At 32.5% G+C, this 19267-nt stretch overlaps 7 protein-coding genes across 7 annotated transcripts; 2 read left to right on the plus strand and 5 right to left on the minus strand.

The window, feature by feature from the left end:
• Window positions 1-48: 48 nt before the first annotated feature.
• DFA_03898 (uncharacterized protein) lies at window positions 49-561 on the minus strand (the record flags this gene model as incomplete). The annotated part of the gene is made up of 2 exons (XM_004366251.1): window positions 49-336; window positions 496-561. The coding sequence occupies 2 exons, from the start codon at window positions 559-561 to the stop codon at window positions 49-51; spliced, it is 354 nt and encodes a 117-aa protein (XP_004366308.1).
• A 917-nt stretch (window positions 562-1478) lies between these two features.
• On the plus strand, window positions 1479-3750 carry DFA_03899 (uncharacterized protein; the record flags this gene model as incomplete). Its single annotated transcript, XM_004366252.1, has 6 exons — window positions 1479-1603; window positions 1683-1872; window positions 1957-2244; window positions 2324-2509; window positions 2576-2983; window positions 3073-3750. 6 exons carry the CDS (start codon window positions 1479-1481, stop codon window positions 3748-3750), a joined length of 1875 nt encoding a protein of 624 aa, XP_004366309.1.
• A 51-nt stretch (window positions 3751-3801) lies between these two features.
• Window positions 3802-4279, minus strand: DFA_03900 (uncharacterized protein; the record flags this gene model as incomplete). Its single annotated transcript, XM_004366253.1, has 3 exons — window positions 3802-3834; window positions 3902-4123; window positions 4214-4279. 3 exons carry the CDS (start codon window positions 4277-4279, stop codon window positions 3802-3804), a joined length of 321 nt encoding a protein of 106 aa, XP_004366310.1.
• Window positions 4280-4948: 669 nt separating this feature from the next.
• On the minus strand, window positions 4949-5444 carry DFA_03901 (uncharacterized protein; the record flags this gene model as incomplete). Its single annotated transcript, XM_004366254.1, has 2 exons — window positions 4949-5290; window positions 5379-5444. 2 exons carry the CDS (start codon window positions 5442-5444, stop codon window positions 4949-4951), a joined length of 408 nt encoding a protein of 135 aa, XP_004366311.1.
• Window positions 5445-6396: 952 nt separating this feature from the next.
• ubcB (ubiquitin-conjugating enzyme E2) lies at window positions 6397-7215 on the plus strand (the record flags this gene model as incomplete). The annotated part of the gene is made up of 3 exons (XM_004366255.1): window positions 6397-6435; window positions 6642-6737; window positions 6892-7215. The coding sequence occupies 3 exons, from the start codon at window positions 6397-6399 to the stop codon at window positions 7213-7215; spliced, it is 459 nt and encodes a 152-aa protein (XP_004366312.1).
• Window positions 7216-7447: 232 nt separating this feature from the next.
• DFA_03903 (uncharacterized protein) lies at window positions 7448-8810 on the minus strand (the record flags this gene model as incomplete). Its single annotated transcript, XM_004366256.1, has 4 exons — window positions 7448-8147; window positions 8211-8459; window positions 8527-8605; window positions 8696-8810. The coding sequence occupies 4 exons, from the start codon at window positions 8808-8810 to the stop codon at window positions 7448-7450; spliced, it is 1143 nt and encodes a 380-aa protein (XP_004366313.1).
• A 125-nt stretch (window positions 8811-8935) lies between these two features.
• Window positions 8936-18105, minus strand: DFA_03904 (WD-40 repeat-containing protein; the record flags this gene model as incomplete). The annotated part of the gene is made up of 10 exons (XM_004366257.1): window positions 8936-8987; window positions 9408-9435; window positions 9596-9901; window positions 9969-10482; window positions 10543-11277; window positions 11372-11698; window positions 11763-12131; window positions 12208-15917; window positions 15984-17670; window positions 17749-18105. 10 exons carry the CDS (start codon window positions 18103-18105, stop codon window positions 8936-8938), a joined length of 8085 nt encoding a protein of 2694 aa, XP_004366314.1.
• Window positions 18106-19267: the final 1162 nt, after the last annotated feature.

Consider the following 19267-nt stretch of genomic DNA (forward strand, 5'->3'; position numbering starts at 1 on the left):
GTGTATTTATTTAATGATTAATTGATGTTTATTTATTTATTTATTTATTTATGGTTTGACTTCTCTGGTCAATACGGATGTCCATGGACAGAAGAAACAACCTGGAAGGAAAGGGCCACAAGCTTCATCGAGATATTCCTCAGTGTATTGAAGAGTAGCATCACATACTTCAATGGCCATATCGAAAAAGGTAATGGTATCTGGGTCGAGATGGAAAGAGTAATGTGGATTATATTCTTTTTGAGTTTTTCTGATTCTTCCCATGACATGGACTTCTTGAAGGTCACCATCCCTCAAAAGCTTTCTAGCATGTTCAATCTTTTTGACATCGGTCAACTTGAAAACAAATTCATGGTATGATCCATGAGTTAGTAGGCATCCTGTTCAAAAAAAAGAAAGAAAGGAAGGAGGTGTTGGTAAATATTTCTTCAACTTTTAATGGGCACCAATAATAATGAAAATGATATCGAAATTATTTTAGTAATTTCTACATACCTCTGCTTGAATGCAAGCAACCATGCCAAGTAATACAATAATAGCTAAAATAATGATTTGTTTCATATTTATTTGTTGTTGTTTGTTTGTTGTTAGTTAGAGATAGATAATTAAAAGAGTAGATGATGATTTGATTTGATTTGAATGATCATCCAAAAAGTGGACCTAACCTATTTATTGGTTTCCGTTCAATGGACAGCTTACAATTTTAACCTTATAGACTCTATATAAATCAATCATTGATTGAAACCAAGTCACAAAAAAAGGGGTGTAGTTAATATTACTAAGCAAGCAGAAAAAGTGTGGTTTGTTTTTTTTTGCATTAAAGAGGTGTCAGATCACCAAACACACCCTAGGGTGTTTGGAAACCTGACCATCGATCAGTGTCCAAAACCGGATATATAGAGTTTCACCAAGTGGAAGTGTTGATAGCACACACTGCAGTGCATAGTTTTGAAAACTATTAGATCTGATCAGTGACAACTGAGAGATAACGACAACAGTTTACAAATTTTCGACACTGCCCATACCAACCAATTTGTATATCATTTTAATTCCTTAAAAATGAATCATTAATGATTTGTTCATTAATTAATTCATTCTTCAAACCATTTGATAAAAACAAAATGAAATACATATTCAATAAATAACTTTGTTTATATTCTCAAGTCAAAGAAAACTAAACTATCATTATTGTTTATTCTGATTGGGGGAAAAAAAAAGTGGTTGGAATAAATTTGGACAAACAATCCTAATAATAATGTTTGTTATGATGTGGGGGGGGGGGGTGTTGGATTTTATTCGTTTATCTATCAACCCATACGAATTCAATCTATCTATCTTTCTTTCTTTCTTTCTTGTTTAATTGAAATAAATTAATTCATAAATAACAAAAAAAAATACTAACAACAAAAGAATAAAAAAATAGATAGAGAATAAATTGAAAGAATATTATATAGATATTTAAATAATAATAGTAAATAATGATTCCTATTCATTCAAATAATCAAAGTCATATTGATGATAATGAAAAAAGTAACAATGGAACAATGAATGATAAGGAGTTTCTAACTCTTTCTCCATTTGCCAAACTTTGGTTTTATAAAAAGTATGGACCATCAAATTTTAATTATTATTAATATTTTCAAAATCAAATATTAACATTTATTATTATGTACGCTTTGTAGAATACCATTCAAGATTATACTACATTGTACTATTTTAATAGTAATCACAACACAGGCATTATTGATACATGCAGCATTCACATCTTATCGAAGAAATACAATAAGTACATTGTCAGAGGTGTTTACGTCAAGAGAGACAGTATACAAGATTGATGACTTTACTAAATTGTTGAATAGAACCGTTCACACTGTATGTACACTTTATCCAATGCTCATGTATCTCCTTTTTATTCACTAACCAATATATTAACTTTATTTGTTTGTGCTTCTTTAGTACTACTCATTCCCAAGTCAATCAATTGATAAATATGATTTTCTAAACCTAAACAATACAAATCTAATCAAACCAATTAGATTAAATATCAACTATTTTAATACACCTTCCCCATCTTCACAACTTCAATCTTTTTATCAACTCACTGATCAAGCTCCTTTGGGACCATTTAATCATTCTGACGTCAAAGATGTAGTCTATAACATCAAAAGTGCAGAATGTCAATTCTCTTACAAGAATCAAGCCTATTCAATGTTTGGTAAAGTTTCTTTTATTTGGAATATCTATGTAAGTTTATATATTATTTGGATTGGTTGGAAGATCTTTATACTTTATTAATATCTATAAACTTACATGTCTCTTCTAGATAACATTTGATTTTGGTTCACATGGAGGTCAAGTTATGGGTGTAGTTAGACCAATTCCTTCAATCGATGGTTATAATTCAAATATAATAGTTTTTAAAGTTTTGGATATTCTATTATTTACTTTGGCCATTGCTTCTTTATGTTTGGGTTTAAAAAGATTATTTATTAATATTAGTTTATTCTTTGTATGAAACAAAACAAAACAAAAAAATGACCCTATTAATTTACTAAAATACCTATTCTATTTATAGAAAACAAAAAAACAATTTAATAGAATTCCATTATCATATTTAAAGAATACACCATTTAAAGGAGGATGGATTGATGTTCCTGCATCGATTAAATTGGAATTTATTGGACTTTGGAACATGTCAAATATATGTGCAAACATTTGGATTATAGTAGCCACCTCTATGTGTTTATCAGAACCACCTGGAATTATATCTACAGATACGTATCGTATATTTATTGGATTTGGGTCACTCATTACATCAATCAATCTATTAAAGTATCTTAGTTTTAATGATCGACTATATACTCTGATACTGTCAATGGAAAGATCATTCCTTCGTTGTAGTAGATTTATTCTATCTTGTCTACCCATTGGTTTTGGGTATGTTCTATGTGGTGTATCTTTATTCTCAGAGTATAGTGATGAAGTATGTATTAATTATTTAAATCTAGACAATTACAATACAATATATATATTTATTGATATTAATATCTTATCTCTTTTTTTTTCAAATAGTTTGCAGATTTAAATCAAACATGTGAAACACTATTTTCACTATTAAATGGTGATGATATTCATGCAACCTTTCAAAAATTGGAAACATCATATCCCTATCCATTCATTAGTAAAGTTTATCTTTACTCTTTTATCACTCTATTTGTTGTTGTTATTTTAAATATCTTTATCTTTGTGATCGAGGGTGCTTACCTTTCGGCCAAAGATACTTTAAAAACAAAAAGAACAAAAGAAAAGAAACATTGTCAACTTGGAGCTAATGTACTAAATACAAGTAATAGTAGTAGTGGTAGTGGTGGCAGTGGAGACAACAATGATGAAAATAGTAAAAAGTATAGTGATCTCTCCCAACTTTTGGAATTGGTAAATAATTATATGATATTTGAATTTGATGATATCTACCCAATCAATGTCAACGATGGAGCTCAAGATGTTGGTAAAACAGAATTGGATCATATTTTAAATGGCAATAACAATAACAATAATAATGGAAATATTAATCTAACTAGAGAAGAGTTTAATCAACTATTGAATGAAATGAATAGTCTACAAATTAGACTTTTACAATTATCAAATAATAATAATAATAATAATAATAATAATAATAATAATAATAATAATAATAATAATAATAATAATAATAATGTCATTTCATCCTCATCAGAATATATTTTATAAATAATAAAAAACTGTTTATTTATTTATTTATTTATAGTTTAACTTCTCTAGTCAATTTAGATGACCATGGACAGAAGAAACAACCTGGAAGGAAAGCGCCACAAGCTTCATCGAGATGTTCCTCAGTGTATTGAAGGGTAGCATCACATACTTCAATGGCCATGCTGAAAAAGGTAATGGTATCTGGTTCGAGATGGTAAGAGTAATGGGGATTATAGTCTTTTTGAGTCTTTCTGATTCTTCCCATGACATGGACTTCTTGAAGGTCATTATCGCTTAAAAGCTTTCTGGCATGTTCAATCTTTTTAACATCGGTCAACTTGAAAACAAAGTCAAGAGTTGATCTATGTGTTCTAAAGGCAAAGTAAGCATCCTAGAAAGAATAAAAGATGGAGAAAAAAACAAAAAGGTGTTGGTTCATCTTTTTAAAGACTTGTGGTTTCAATTGAAATGATCTACATACCTCTGCTTGAATACAAGCAACCATACCAAGTAATACAATAATAGCTAAAATAATGATTTGTTTCATATTTATTTGTTGTTAGAGACAGATAGGTAAAAAAAAAAGAGTAGATGATTTGATTTGATTTGAATGTCATCCAAAAAGTGGACCTATTTATTGGTTTCCATAAGATGGACAATCTACAATTTTAACCCATTATAGACTCTCTTTATATAAATCATTGACAGAGACCAAGTTACAAAATCAATTGAAACACCACACCTATCTACAGAAAATAAAAGGGGTGGTTCAATTGATTTTGGGTTTTCAATCAAAATGATGACCATATTGAGTTTTATTTTAAAGGATAAGATCGATCTGTATGTATTGAAACCCCTCCTCATCAATGTGTCAATCAAGAATCATTTTACCTTTAGACATCAAAGTACACTCCGTAACGGAGGGTATTAAACATGTTGTTTGGAGAATCTAATGTTTGGAATAAACCATCAATATTGAATGCATATCAACTCATCATCCTAGAGACAAGGAATTTATTTTAAATAATATCACTGGAAACAAAGCCGATTCCATTCAATATCATTCTTTCGATAATAATTAAATAGTCTTCAAGAACCCAATAAACTCATGAAAAGAAAACATTTTGAGCTTCTTACTTGAATAAATGAAATATTCAATAGAGTGTTTTTATTTTAAAATCAAATGATTTATTTATTTATTTATTTGATTATTTATTTATGGTTTAACTTCTCTGGTCAATTTAGATGACCATGGGCAGAAGAAACAACCTGGAAGGAAAGCACCACAAGCTTCATCGAGATATTCCTCAGTGTATTGAAGAGTAGCATCACATACTTCAATGGCCATGCTGAAAAAGGTAATGGTATCTGGGTCGAGATGGTAAGAGTAATGTGGATTATAGTCTTTTTGAGTCTTTCTGATTCTTCCCATGACATGGACTTCTTGAAGGTCATCATCCCTCAAAAGCTTTCTAGCATGTTCAATCTTTTTGACATCGGTCAACTTGAAAACAAAGTCATGAGTTGATCCATGTGTTCTAAAGGCAAAGTAAGCATCCTAGAAAGAATAAAAGATTGAGAAAAAAACAAAAAGGTGTTGGTTCATCTTTTTAAAGACTTGGTTTCAATTGAAATGATCTACATACCTCTGCTTGAATACAAGCAACCATACCAAGTAATACAATAATAGCTAAAACAATGATTTGTTTCATATTTATTTGTTGTTATCGATGTTAGAGATAAAAAAGAGTAGATGATTTGATTTGATTTGAATGTCATCCAAAAAGTGGACCTATTTATTGGTTTCCATAAGATGGACAGTCTACAAACTTCAATATGATAGATACTAAATTGGATAAAAATAAAGAAGACCATAGAGAGAAATAAGTTTTACAAATAATTAGATTCTGAGGGGTGGCACTCCAAACCAAATTACAAACAAACCAAAGTGTGACATCAAATTTTTGTATTTCAAAACTCACAGTGCCATATGATGCTGCCTGATTTAGTCACCAAATCGAGAAGTGTGTCCAAGCAGCCTTTGTTAGTGTTTTTTAAATTCTTCATCTTGTGTGGTGGTAGAGAACACAAAGTAAACTCGATATAGGACAAAACAACAACACATCCTGAAACATTCAAATTAATTTCTATTAACAACTTGAACCACTTTAAAATTGACTAGGCATGTAAAATTGTTTGTTGTTAGGATGTCTCACGGCGTGTTCGAGCTCTGGGTTGTTCATTTTATTAATATACATACAAAGAATAATCTAACCCCCTCACCAATTTCTTCTTTATGTTGGTGAGTTTAAGAAGACTTCTTCTTCTTCTCCTCTTGAATATTATTATAAGTTTCTTTTAGAAGTTCATTCATTTTTAATAAAACTATATAGATGAAAGTAGAAACCTACGTAGTCAATTCCAAAGATCTCGAAAGAGTTTCAACGAAGTTTTTACTCACACTAAATCCAGAATGATACTCGTACTTCTTTCTTTCTCATGATGAAAAAAAAAAAAAAATTAAATTAAATTTATAGTCCAGGTGTGAAGTGAGTGTTTGAAATTTTAGTTTATCATTTTCAATTCTTTTCTTCTTCTTTTCTTCTTATAGTATAACATTATATCCTTTGTATAGTACCCAACAAAAACAAATAATATCATACAATGTCAGTCCCATCAACAGCAAGCAGAAGACTTCAAAAGGTAAAAATCAATGATAACACATGAGACTCTCTCTCACTACTACAACTACTATTCACACAAACGTGAAGAGAGATAGAGAGAAAGAGAAGAACAACATAGATAGATCTATATAGAAGATATGATATGATAGGAGGGATTAAATACAACAAAAAAAAGTTATTTTTAGACAAAATCGCTTACTCTTTTTATTTTTCACAATAAAACAGGAATATCAAGACCTTTTAAAGACACCACAAGGATGGATGTCAGCATCAGTCGTAGGAGACAACTTACACAAGTGGAAAGCTACCGTTATTGGACCAGTATGTATCGACAAAGAAAGAAAGAGAGAGGAATAACTAGTTTTGAAAAAAAAAAAACCACCAATATTTAATTACTTGATTTACTCATACCACACTACTTTTTTTTTTTCTATTTCTATTTCTATTTCTATTTCTATTTCTATTTTTTTTTTAGGAAGGATCACCATTTGAAAAGGGAACTTTTGAAATTGATTTGGATATTCCAAATGATTATCCATTCAAGCCACCTGCTTTGAAATTCACAACAAAAATCTATCATCCAAATATTAAATCTGATGGTTCTGTTTGTTCAGAGCTCTTGTCACAAAACTGGTCACCGCAATTAAAGATTCAAGACGTTCTCGTCACCATTCGTGCTTTGTTGACTGAACCAAATCCAGATAACCCCCTCGAAGCCGATATTGCTCAACAATTCAAAACAGACAGAAACGCTTTCAATAAGACAGCCAAGGAGTGGACCAAAAAATACGCGAAATAGGAACAAGTTAATTCCTTTGGCAATACCCAAAATGGATTACCACTATAGTACTTTTGAATCAACTTTTATCATCTCAACACACAACCATTGTTATATTAATAAAAACTAAAAATACCCTTAAAAAAATAATACGCGAAATAGGAACAAGTTAATTCCGAATGGATAGAATCAATAATTGGGGGAAGGGGGGAAGGAGGTTTTATTGTTTTTGATTTGATTTGATTTGATTTGATTATTCAATTGAAGAATAAGAAGTAGAAATAGCAGTATAGGCAATCTTTCCTTTGATGAATTTAATTCCATCTTGTACAAGTTCACCAAAATGACTCCACGAATCTTTGTTTGGAATACAATCGGTTCCACGTTTACCATTATTTAAGAAATTGAAAAGACTACCTGTCAAGAGGTAAGCAGTGGCACCACAAACAAGGATGATAATAAAGATCCAACCACCACCGATACCACCGTCTTGCGAGGTTTCAGATGGCAAACAATTGATAGCATATCTAACATTTTCAGAGTGTCTTTCACCAGATGGAAGTGCTGCTGGAACATATTCAAAGAGTGGTGCTGCCGAAAGTGACATGTTGTAATAGTTTCCACCAATATAGAGGAAGAATTGGCCATTAAAAAGTGTGATGATGTGTTCGAGTAATTCGTCGGCTGTCTGATTATGTGACAATCCAACCAAATTGATATAAAAGTTGGTAATTTGTGCCCAATTATCTGGTTCTTGTGGATATTCAACAAAAATAGGTTCAGCATCTACAAACAAGGTAGCAAAATCCCTTGGTGGGTCAACTGTAGTTACAACTTCACCTCCCAAATCATAGAGAGTTTGGAATGATTGCCATACAAAATCATTACAAATTGAACTTGGAATGTATAATTGATTTGATTGTTCATCTTTAACATCAAATAAATTATAATAACTAAATTAAATAAATAATAAAATAAATATATGAATTGAATTATTCTTAATTATATATAGTTACTTGTAAGTTTCATTATAATAAGGAACCCAACATGAATATTGTTCAAAAATAGCTCCAGTAATGGTCATTGTAAGGTTAGATTTAGTCCAATAGGTTTGATTATAGCTTGGAACGAATTGAACCAATCCACTTGAATTCCAAATAATGTCGATAAAGTTGTTGGCAGTGTCATTGTAGATGGTTGGGAAGAATGTTGGTAAAATACCAGGATATGCAATGAAATCTACAGTATAATATTCTTCAGTTGTTCTAGAAAAAGAGGAAAAGAAAGCATTAACTTTTTGTGTAAATCACTTGGTTTGATTGGTGAACGTACAATGTATAAAAGAGTACACCAGAGTGAAAAGCATTGATATTTGCCAATAAATCACCAAATTGACTCTTTAATAAAGGTGCTAAAAGTGAGAGAAAAAGAAAGAGAGATGAGAGAGAGTTAGCATGATGACAAAAAGTGATCAATAACAAAAATGGTCAGTCTACCCTACCTTCGACATAATACACTTCAATTTCCTCTTCTAGTAGATAAGCATCAAGTAATGTTACAGTGGTGGAAAAGTATGCTACAATTGCAAGTAGTAATACTAATTGTGTTTGATTCATTTCTCTTCTCTTTCTACTAGTTCTGTTGCAGAAAACATTAATAATAATCGATAAAGTTTAAAAATACAACAACAATCTTGGTTGCTTTTAATTAAAAATCATTAAAAATCGGGTTCTCTCGTGGATCAAGGAAGCAAGAAATTTTCATGCGAATCCTCTCTAATGATTTGATTATCTCTTTAAAAAAAAAACGAATCATTATTATAGTATGTTAATACATCTTTAAAGATTCATTCGGAGCAAGGCTGTTTTCAATAAATCAAAACTCTATTCAACGAGTACTAGTCCTTTAAAAAAGTGAAAATCATAACCAAAGAATACAAAGAATAGTACTTTCCTCCTATTGGAATCAGTCAACACCTCATGAAACCAACATCGAGCAACAATAGAGGAGAAAGAAGTTGAATATGAACATAGTATGTATGGTATTCTTATTAATCAAGTAAAGTATTAAAACTTTTTTTTTTTTATCAAAGATTCAAGAAATTTGTAATCAAAACAAGAGTAGAAAATGGGTTAATGTTATCTGATAATATATTTATGGTAACACAGCATTTAAAACCATCAGTTGTTCAAAACCCAAACAGGGATCCAAACATGGCTCCGTGGTCAAATTCTCTTTCATCTAAATAGTATTCAATGCATAGCAACCAGAGAGAACACTTAAAGATATCAAATTTGTAATCTCTGGTTCATCTAAAAACTCAATTTATCTAGGTTTGTTAAATTATCTATTTATTTATTTACTACTAATTTATTTATTTATTTATTAAATAAAATTTTACGTTTTGTTAAACGTCCATCTGCACCACAGGAATAAATATGGTTATTGGCCATTCTAACTTGGATGACACCATATGTGCTAACTGGACTCTTGAAAACACCTGTTGGTCGAACAAATGTTTGCTTTCTATGTGAATCTTCAAAAGTGGAGATACAATTCATTGATGGTAGTGACCACGTCTTGATATTACCATCGCTGCTACCAGTTGCAACAAAATCTTCTGATGGGTCTATCGCCAATGTCTTGGTATTTAATGTATGTCCCTTGAAATTATCCAATAACTTATTTGTACGAATATCATAATATGCTAAAAATAAAAGAATTAAATAATCATTAGTCATTTGATTTGATTTGATTTTTTTTTGTTTACATACAAATTGAACCCTTTTTACCACCAACAACTAATAATTGATGTTTTGGTGAATAAGAAATGGAAGAGGCACCACTTTCTTGATCGGTATAACTTGCAACCAAAGATTTATGTGGAGGTAGTAATACATCCCAAAGACAAACATCCTTTTTACTATTGGTACTGATACCGGCAGTAGCCAATAAACTGCCAGAGTTGATAAATGTGAAATCCAAAGTTTGTTTAGAATGAGCTTGCAACGAATAGAATGGTCTAAGTGTATCTTCTTGAGCTGCAAATTGCCACAACATCAAATTACCAGACATGTCACATGCACCAAACTTTGAACCACTCTGATTGAATCTACATCTTACCACTCTTGGACGAGTTGGAAGTTGGTAAGCTGCCAATGCCTCTGGTATACCAAATTGCCATAAACATACTGATCCATCAATACCACCTGATAAATAATATGATGAACTTGGATGTGATTCTAAACATTGTACAATTATATTATGATCTACTTGTTTTGATGCATTCTATAAAATTAAAAATAAAGTATAAGTACTTTTCAAAAATATATTATATTATATACATACTAAAGAAGAAATAGCAGATTTAAAAACATTTTGTTTACCACCCTTAAAGTTGAGTGATGAAACTGATTTGGCAGAGATACGTAATTTTCTACCAGACTGAGTTGGTGAAAGGAATTCACCAGACGTTGCAACAGCACTGTCAATATCAAAATCATCACTACTTGATTGATTGTCTTGATGATGATGTTGTGATTGTTGTTGTGGACTATGCTTGAGATCGATTTCTCTGATACCTCTTGTAGTGGCAACAGCAACCACTTGAATATCTGTGCCTTCTGGAGGAGAGGCATCGACACAAAACGATTGAAGGAGATCACCATCTTTATACAATTCAATGGCCTCTTCGGCAAACTTTATCTTTCTCGATGATGATGGCATGTAGGTGCTGTCTTCAGAGGGTAGAATGGTATTGGTAAGGAGATCGATATTATCATTCTCCTTGATAAAGTGTTGCCACAATTCGACACGTTGTTGTGTATGGAACACTGGGAATGTCTTTACAAGATCCAAGAGATTGGTCGATGCTTGTGCTCTTGGTTTGCGGTAAAACGTGTCATAGATGCTTCGAGGTGGTGAAAGAATCTTGGATTGAATCGATACCAACCAGAAATGTAATCTTTGATGCATTAAATCAAATACATGGTGATAGGTTAAATCTTTAATCACTGCATCATATACTTTTCTAAATCTAGTTAAACAAAATAATTCAAATATTTTTTGTATACAATTAATTGTCTAAAAAAAATAAAATAAAAAAGATAATAAATATTAGTTTAAAAATAGATATCTATTTTCTTTCTCTTTCTATTTCTTTTTCTTTTTCTCTTACATCAATATTTTTTTGATATTTAAGTAATTTATCTTCATCATTATCTTCTTCATCACTATCAAGATGAGATTGAAGTTGTTCATCTTGATAGGTGACAAAGGTACTTCCTTCACCAGACTTGTATAATTGTTGAATTGCTTTCAAGAGCACATCTACATTACTTCCAATGGGTGGAGGTTGATTTGAAACGACTGGATTGAATTGTAGATTATTAAAAGTATTCTTTTTTGGTTGTTGAGGTGGTGCAGCAGCCGGTGTTTCTTGATAAAGAATTGATAAAAGAATATCAAATCTAGAATTACCCCAACTTGCCAAAAATAATATCATCTAAATGTAAAAGGTTGAAAAATTAATAAACTAGTATTAAGGTTTTCTCATTTTTGTAACTTACATAAATTGACATTACGATGAGTGAAGGATTTTTAAGATCAGGAATACAACTATACAATTCAATTGATAATTTCAAAAGATGTTGAGTTTGTTGTTTGGTTTGAGGATAGTCATCGATACGATAGATAGACTTTAGAATACTATGACAAGCTTGATCCATAAAATCATTGGCAGAGTTTTTGGATGCACCCAAAAGATTGTAGAGATGAATGATTTGTTTATAGTATTGTCTGTGTGCACAAAATACAATTAATCGATCAATGATAATATTCTTTTCCAATTCATATTTATCTGTCATTAAATACAACATTTCATCAAATCTTTCAACATTTTCATTCCATTGATTTGATTCTTTAAAGTTTACAAGGTTCTAATAAAAAATAAATAAATAAAAGAATTAGAACAAATAATAATAATGATTATTATTATTGATCTTTTTTACATACATTTACTAAAACTTGTAAAACCAATTTAGCTTTTAATTCCAAATCAACAATTGGATAAATTGAAACCTTTTCTCTTTCCAATGTATTTTTCTTTTTGGTGTCATCTTTGAATTCCTTTCCATCATTTTTAATTTCAGAGGTTAATCTTAGATCATTCTTTGTAGAGGACTGGGTATCACCAAAATCTAATCCTAAATCATCTATTTTTTTGGTTGTTGTTGTACCAAAATCTAATCCCATATCAAAGTAATTACTATTATTGTTTGAAGTAGTAGTACTACTTGCTCCTCCTCCAAAGTCTAAATCATCTAATCCACTACTCTTTGGTGCATTGAAATAAGATGATGAACCACCAAAATCCAAATCATCCAATCCACTATTCTTTGAACTACTATTGAAATAAGATGATGAACCACCAAAATCTAAACCCAAATCATCATATGATGATGATGATGGTTTCTTTTCTTCTTCAACCACTTTGACTTCTTCTTCCTCTTCTTCCTCTTCAATTTCTTTGTTTGGTAGAATAATTAAAGGATGTGAAGCTTCAATTTCTTTGATATGTTCAAGAGCAAGATGAGAACAACCACTATAAAGATAGGAATAGATACTTGATCTGAGGAATGGATAATCTTGTTTCTTGTCGTCTGGCAATTGTTTTAATAGAATGTGAGCACGAAGGTATCTGAAAAAGTATAGTGCCGATGGACCCATTTCAGAGGTACGTAGTTGTGATGCAATCGAGTTGGTTGTAGTCGATTTTTGAGTTTGTTGATTTCTAGACAAGAGCGGTGAAGATGACATTGCATAGTTGCTAAGAGAAATGACTGATGGGATTCTACCAAATCCTCCACCCATGGTTGGAAGTGGTGAGTTGTTTCCAGAGGTATTGGTGGGAGAGTTGTAAGCAGACAGGTGTTGTACTTGGTCATAGTCTAGCTTTTTCGAAGCTTCATTAATCTCGGTCGAAGGCAAAAGAATCTTGAGCGAATCTTCATAGTTTTTGAGCAACCATTGACATACAGAGAGCAGCGATCTATCATAGGTCTTTTTGGCATGGGGGATAACATGCTCCTCGAGAATCATACGCGAGGTTGGTCCATTCTCACCCTCATACAATCTGCTAATCGCATAGGCCAATTGGAAGTCACCCTTGGATTGGAGGATGAGGTTGGTGGCTTGCTTGAGATCACCGGCCAGCAAAAACATGGATGCAGCCAAATCATATCTATGCTTACTTTGGAGTAGATAGGCACTCTTGGCAGCGAGATTGATCCATTTCTGTTGAGTAAAATCTTGAAGGAGGAAATCGACTTGTTTGGTCTCTTTGTGTGCTCTGTGTAGAGCGACGAGAGCACCCTTTTTACCAAGTGCAATATAGTAGAGTGCACTCTCGCTTGGATCCTTGTTGGCAGTGTAGGTGGTCTTGGCAAGCTTTTCAAATGTGTTTTTGAGTGTGATTGGATTCTTGATCCAAAGACCTGCACCAAGTTGACGATAGTCTTCCCAGAGTGGATCAGTTGGGAAACAGTTTTGAAGCAATGTTTCTTGACATTCAGAGTGAAGAGCCCATAAAATGTCAACTGCACTCAGTGAGATGGGTCGTTCTGTTGGATTCATTGAACGTTTGAGGAATTGGTAAATCTTGACATTCAATAGGAATCTTTGGCCATTCTCATCCAACCCTCCTCTCATCTCTCCAATCTGACCGTACGTGTCGGTCAATGCCAACAATTGGATCTGTTCGGCGCTGTTGAGACCGGCCAACCTGACATTTGATAGAATTTCGTTGAGTTTGGCTGCTTGCTTCTTGGTGAATGATTTTTCATCTTGATTTGCATGATTAAACAAGTCGTCATTTGATGTTGACAGGTTGTTATTATACTTGTCCAATACCAACTCTTCTTGTTCTTCTTCCTGTCTTTTATCTTTGAATCCATTGTTGGTTTCATGGTCCATGCCATTATCATCGGTTATTGGTCTATCGCTTTCATCCAATAACATATCTTCAATATCTACAGTTGGTATAAATACAGGTTTACTTAGATCAACTTGATCAGCTGCTGAAGTAGAAGAGGAAGAAGATGGTTTTGGTTGTTGATGATAATCCTTTTCTTCGTCACTGTCATCATCATCATAGATTGATTGTTGTTGAACTGGATTTGGATCAGTCAAGAGGAATGGGAATCTAGAGATTAAAAACCTAGAGATAAACATTAAAATGTTTTCAACCTTTTCAAACTTGCCAGCCATCATGTACTCTGTCAACAACTTTGGATGGTAGTATGGCAGTGGTCTCGAGAGGATAGAGTGTTGGTGGTAGACAGTATCGATACTTGGATAGATACCTTCATACATTGAAAGGAATGCTTCGGTTGGTTTCATCCACTTTGAAAAGACCAATATTTGGTTACCACTTGCAACAAACAATTCTCTGTCCTTGCCCCACACTATCGACACACATTGAGACGATAGATCGTTGTATCTGTGTGTTTCCATCCATGAACGATTGTACGATCCGATACTTCTGTCAATTGGTTTTCTGAGCACACGGATAGTGTTTTTAAAGCCAGTTGCAAGCGACACTGTACCGTCGGCAAACGTAGCAAAACTAAAATTACATCCACTCTTTATGGAAAAGTTAGAGTTTGACGACTGGTGTTCAAACGGATCGTACGATTGTTGGTAGGAAAAGTTGGCTTCACTTGCAAAGGTTGGAATGTTGAGAGACACCAACTGTTGTTGTTGTTCAAACTCTTCGTCGCTATAAAACTTGATAGTATCCTCCAATTGCAACTTTGGTGTATGGGATTCCAGTTCCCAAATGTGAATGACTGGATTAATGACATAGTTGTGGAATGCACTCATTGAAGGAGTACTAGCAAATCTTCCAAAGTAAGCTGGTGATACTGATTCAACCGGTTGTTGGTATGCTGCATGATGACACAACTCTGTTATCTTCCAATATGGTCCTTGATGATGATCTTTGTCATCATTGTCATCATTGTCTTGATTTTTAACTTCAGATTTCTCATGATCTTCCTTTTCCTTGAATAATTCATCATAGACATCATCACCTGTTGCCGATTGATTGTCAGCTTGTGGTGTATCAAAAGCTGATAATGACCATACTGTAATAATTCCATCCATACTACCAGTAACACAAATTGGATGTGATGGAATATCTTCATATTCCTCGATTGTTGAAGTTGATGAACTATTATCATCATCATGACCATTCTCTTTTTCATTTTCATTTTCATTTTGATTTTCTTGTTGTTTAAATAATTGAATGGTTGACATTTTATCAGCAACACCTTTTGGAGTTGGACAAATACAAGTAATCTTTTGTTCACTTGAAAAGGTTTTGGTTGCCAACAATTTAGAGGAAAGTGAAAATGGTGAATTAGAGGTGGTTGAAGATGTTGAAACGGTTGTTTGTGGACCATTTTGGTTATAGTCAACGGTAACACCCCAAATCGTTAGTTTATCACCATAGTTGTTTATACCAATAATGAAAAATGAAAAGTTTGGTGCATTTTTCTTTCCGCTGATACCTCTGTATAGTTGGGGTTGACAATCAACCACATGTATCTCTTCATAAAACTCTTCATGATCAGAGTTTTGTATACATGATTGATCGATAATTCCAATTGGTAACTTTAATGGTTTATTATTATCATGTGGATCAATATGATAAACCAATATTCCTAAAAAAAAAAATTAAAATAAATAAAATAAATACTTTTTTGTTTCTTTTTTTTTTTTTCTCATACCATCTTTGTTTGCAGAAAAACAAAAATTATTTTCAGACGACCAAGTAATTGAATGACTTGTACCAATAGATCCAATGTCGACTAGATAATAGGGAGCTTGAATTTTGGTACCATCGGTAGTTTGCCAAAGAATGATATTATTTTGACGATCGACTGTAGAGAGATAATGGGAAGCTGGTGAAACGTTGATTGAACGAATGGAACTCTTGTGACCATAACAACGACTTGGTGGTGAAGTATTTGATATTTGTGTTTGGTTTTGGTTTTGAATGTAGAATTTGCGACATGAAATGGCACCATTAAAGGAATTTACACAAATGGTGATCGATGTTGGTGTGTTGTCACTGATAGAGAGTGGTTGATAAAGGGCAATGATTCTATTGGGACCCACCTCTTGTGGTGATAGAATCTGTGGTGAATTGATCCATATCGATATGGATGATGTCTGTCTCGACGTTGAATCATCAGTCTTTAACTTCCACATGATCAGTGTACCATCTTGCTTTACACCTAAAATCCAATCAACTATTGATTTACTTCTAGTTAAATGTCCTTCTTTTAATCTTAATAAAATAGGATTCTTTAAGTTTGTCAATAAATCTGGTCTAATTTCTAATCCATCAGTAGTAGTAGCAGTAGTAGTTTGTTTTGATGAAGTTGATGGTTGAGATGAAGTTGATGATTGTGGTTGAGATGAAGATGATGAAGATGAACCTGATTGTTGCTGTTGTTGTTGTTGATAAATATGATGTTGTTGTAAAAATAAAGGGGAATAACAATTGATCCAATCAACCGATTCAGTTCCAGCATGAATAATATTAGATACATTGAATTGAAGACGATTCGATTGGAGTGATTGTTGCCAAAGACGAACGACACCGTCTTTACAGTTGGTCAAGAGTATGTTGTGGTGTGAAGAATCTCTCATTCTCCACGAGATCCAAGAAATGGCACGTGGATGTGGTAGATAGATGAACCCGTAGGATTCATACTCGAAACGCTTCTGTTTTTGCTGTGCCCTAAGTTTCTGTTGTTGTTGTTGTTTGGCGAGGTTCTGGTTAAACTCGTCATCCTTTTCCTGTTGTTTTTGTGTTGTGAATTTGAATTTTGGTTCTTTGCTCGTGAGTTGATTGAAATGGTCTTTAAAGTAACCCTTTGTTTTGGTCGACGTTGCAGCCGATGTTGTAGAGGTGGTGGAAGCGTTGCTGTCGTCTTGATCGGGTGTCTGTGCTACTTTGGGCTGCTTGTACCACACCTTTAACATTCGATCGCACTTTCCAGCCGTTGCAAACAACGATCCATCGGGTGAACACGAGATGTGATGTACTGGCTGCGAACACTCGCTTCTCCACACAATGGTCGCCTGCTTTCTAAATATCTTTTGTTCACGCAGACCCATTCTTTCAATGTTGGCCTTGTTGCTAATCTGATACGACGATGCCGATCCCAACATCGCGGTCGAGCTCGTGTGCAGTCCCAGACTGGCAGCAGCAGCACTCTGTGGGTTATCTTGTTCCTTTTGCATCTGTTGTTTAGTCAATGCATATTGCTTGTGTATCTGATCAAAATCCAACTTCCAAAGTGCCAAATACTCTCCTCCAACCACAAATGAATTCGAATTTAACCAACACATTGTATTGATTTCAAATGGATTTGGTATTACCATAATTCTTTCCCATTCAAGTTTCTAAAACAAACAAACAAATAAAATACATTAATATATACAACAACAATCTAATCATTCTTGCTTGATTTTTATACATACATTATCTTTGTTTGTCTCAGATGATGATGATGATGAAGGTTGAACTGGTTGTTGAGGATTTTTGACAATATCATAAACAAAAATCTCTGTTGAACTGGCAGTGAGTAACTTTGAATGATAATTTAGCCATGCGATTGAAGTGACATCTGTTTTGTGTCCTGTTAGTACTTGAATGACTCTGAGTGAACCACCTTTGAGTACATATACATTTCTCGACGAAGAGTATGCAAAGTAGGTATCATCATTGAAATGAGTGCATGCAAATGTATTGGGGTTTGGGTTGGCTGCACCTGTCACTATTTGATTTGGAAACATTGTACTACCACTTCCTCCTCCCAATGTAATATTCTCTGTCATTTTTAAAAAAAAGAGTGTATATATATAGATAGATAGAAACTAGGTTTCTAAAAGAAAAAGAAGAAGGAAAAGAATCTTTTCTACTACTATGTCTCTCTCTCTTTATCAACTACTATGAATTGTTATAATATAAGAATGTATCTATCTATCTGTATGTCTGTGATGATTTATCGATAGTGTAGATAAAGAGTTGTTGTATTGTTGTATTGTTGATTTTGATAAAAGATATCTTTCTATGTTGTTATAATTCTAATAGTATAGCTAATGTTTGTACTATTACTATTACGACTACTAAATACAAATATACTAGTATCTTATCTCTCTCTCTCTCTCTCTTCGTCTCCCTTTCTCCTTTTATATTGAAAGATTGATTGATTAAATGAATGAACCAGCCCAGGGTGAATTTACCTTTTTACCTTTATTATTCATTTTTTTCAATATTTATTTTTTAAACATGATTTTCGATTATTTAGGAATTCCAGGTGTTGTTCAAGCAACAACAATAACAAATAACGAGTTATTATATTCTATTATATTTCATTTCACTGGTAATATATACTCTTTAGGAAAGAAAGAGTATAGATATCAATTTATCAATTGGAAACAAGATAATAAAAGTTTTCCAGAAACTCTCATTTTGTTTGTTTGTTTGTTTGTTTGTTAGTTTTTAAAAAGAGTACCACAAGCAAGTAGGTAGGCAGGTAGGTAGGTAGGAAATTTATTGTTATTTCTTGGGTTCTATCCTAATCTATTTGATTATTATAACATTGATTATTGTTGTTGTTTGCGCAAAATTATTATTATTATTTGTTTGTTTGTTTGTTATTAATTTGGAGGGGGGGAGGGAGGGGAGGATTTAAAATATTATAATTATATAATTATTATTGTGTGTTGTTGTTGTTGTCGTTGTTGTACATAACATATTTACCTATATATTCTTTTGTTTTTGTTTTTGTTTTTGTTTTTTTTTTTTGGAAATCTATGTAAATGTGTTTTGTTTGTTTGTTTGTTTGGCTGACTGTAAATATTTATATATATATATATTAAAAAGTGTATAATATTCTTATTATTACTTGAGAGGGATGAGTGAATGATGGAAAGGGATTACTTTATCGTATAGAAGAAGAAAAAAGAAAGAAAACATATATATATATATAAAAAT

This window comes from Cavenderia fasciculata (genome assembly GCF_000203815.1).
Source record: "Cavenderia fasciculata unplaced genomic scaffold Scf_Dfasci-G-b-285a01.f1-5, whole genome shotgun sequence".
NCBI classification, from domain to species: Eukaryota; Evosea; class Eumycetozoa; order Acytosteliales; family Cavenderiaceae; genus Cavenderia; species Cavenderia fasciculata.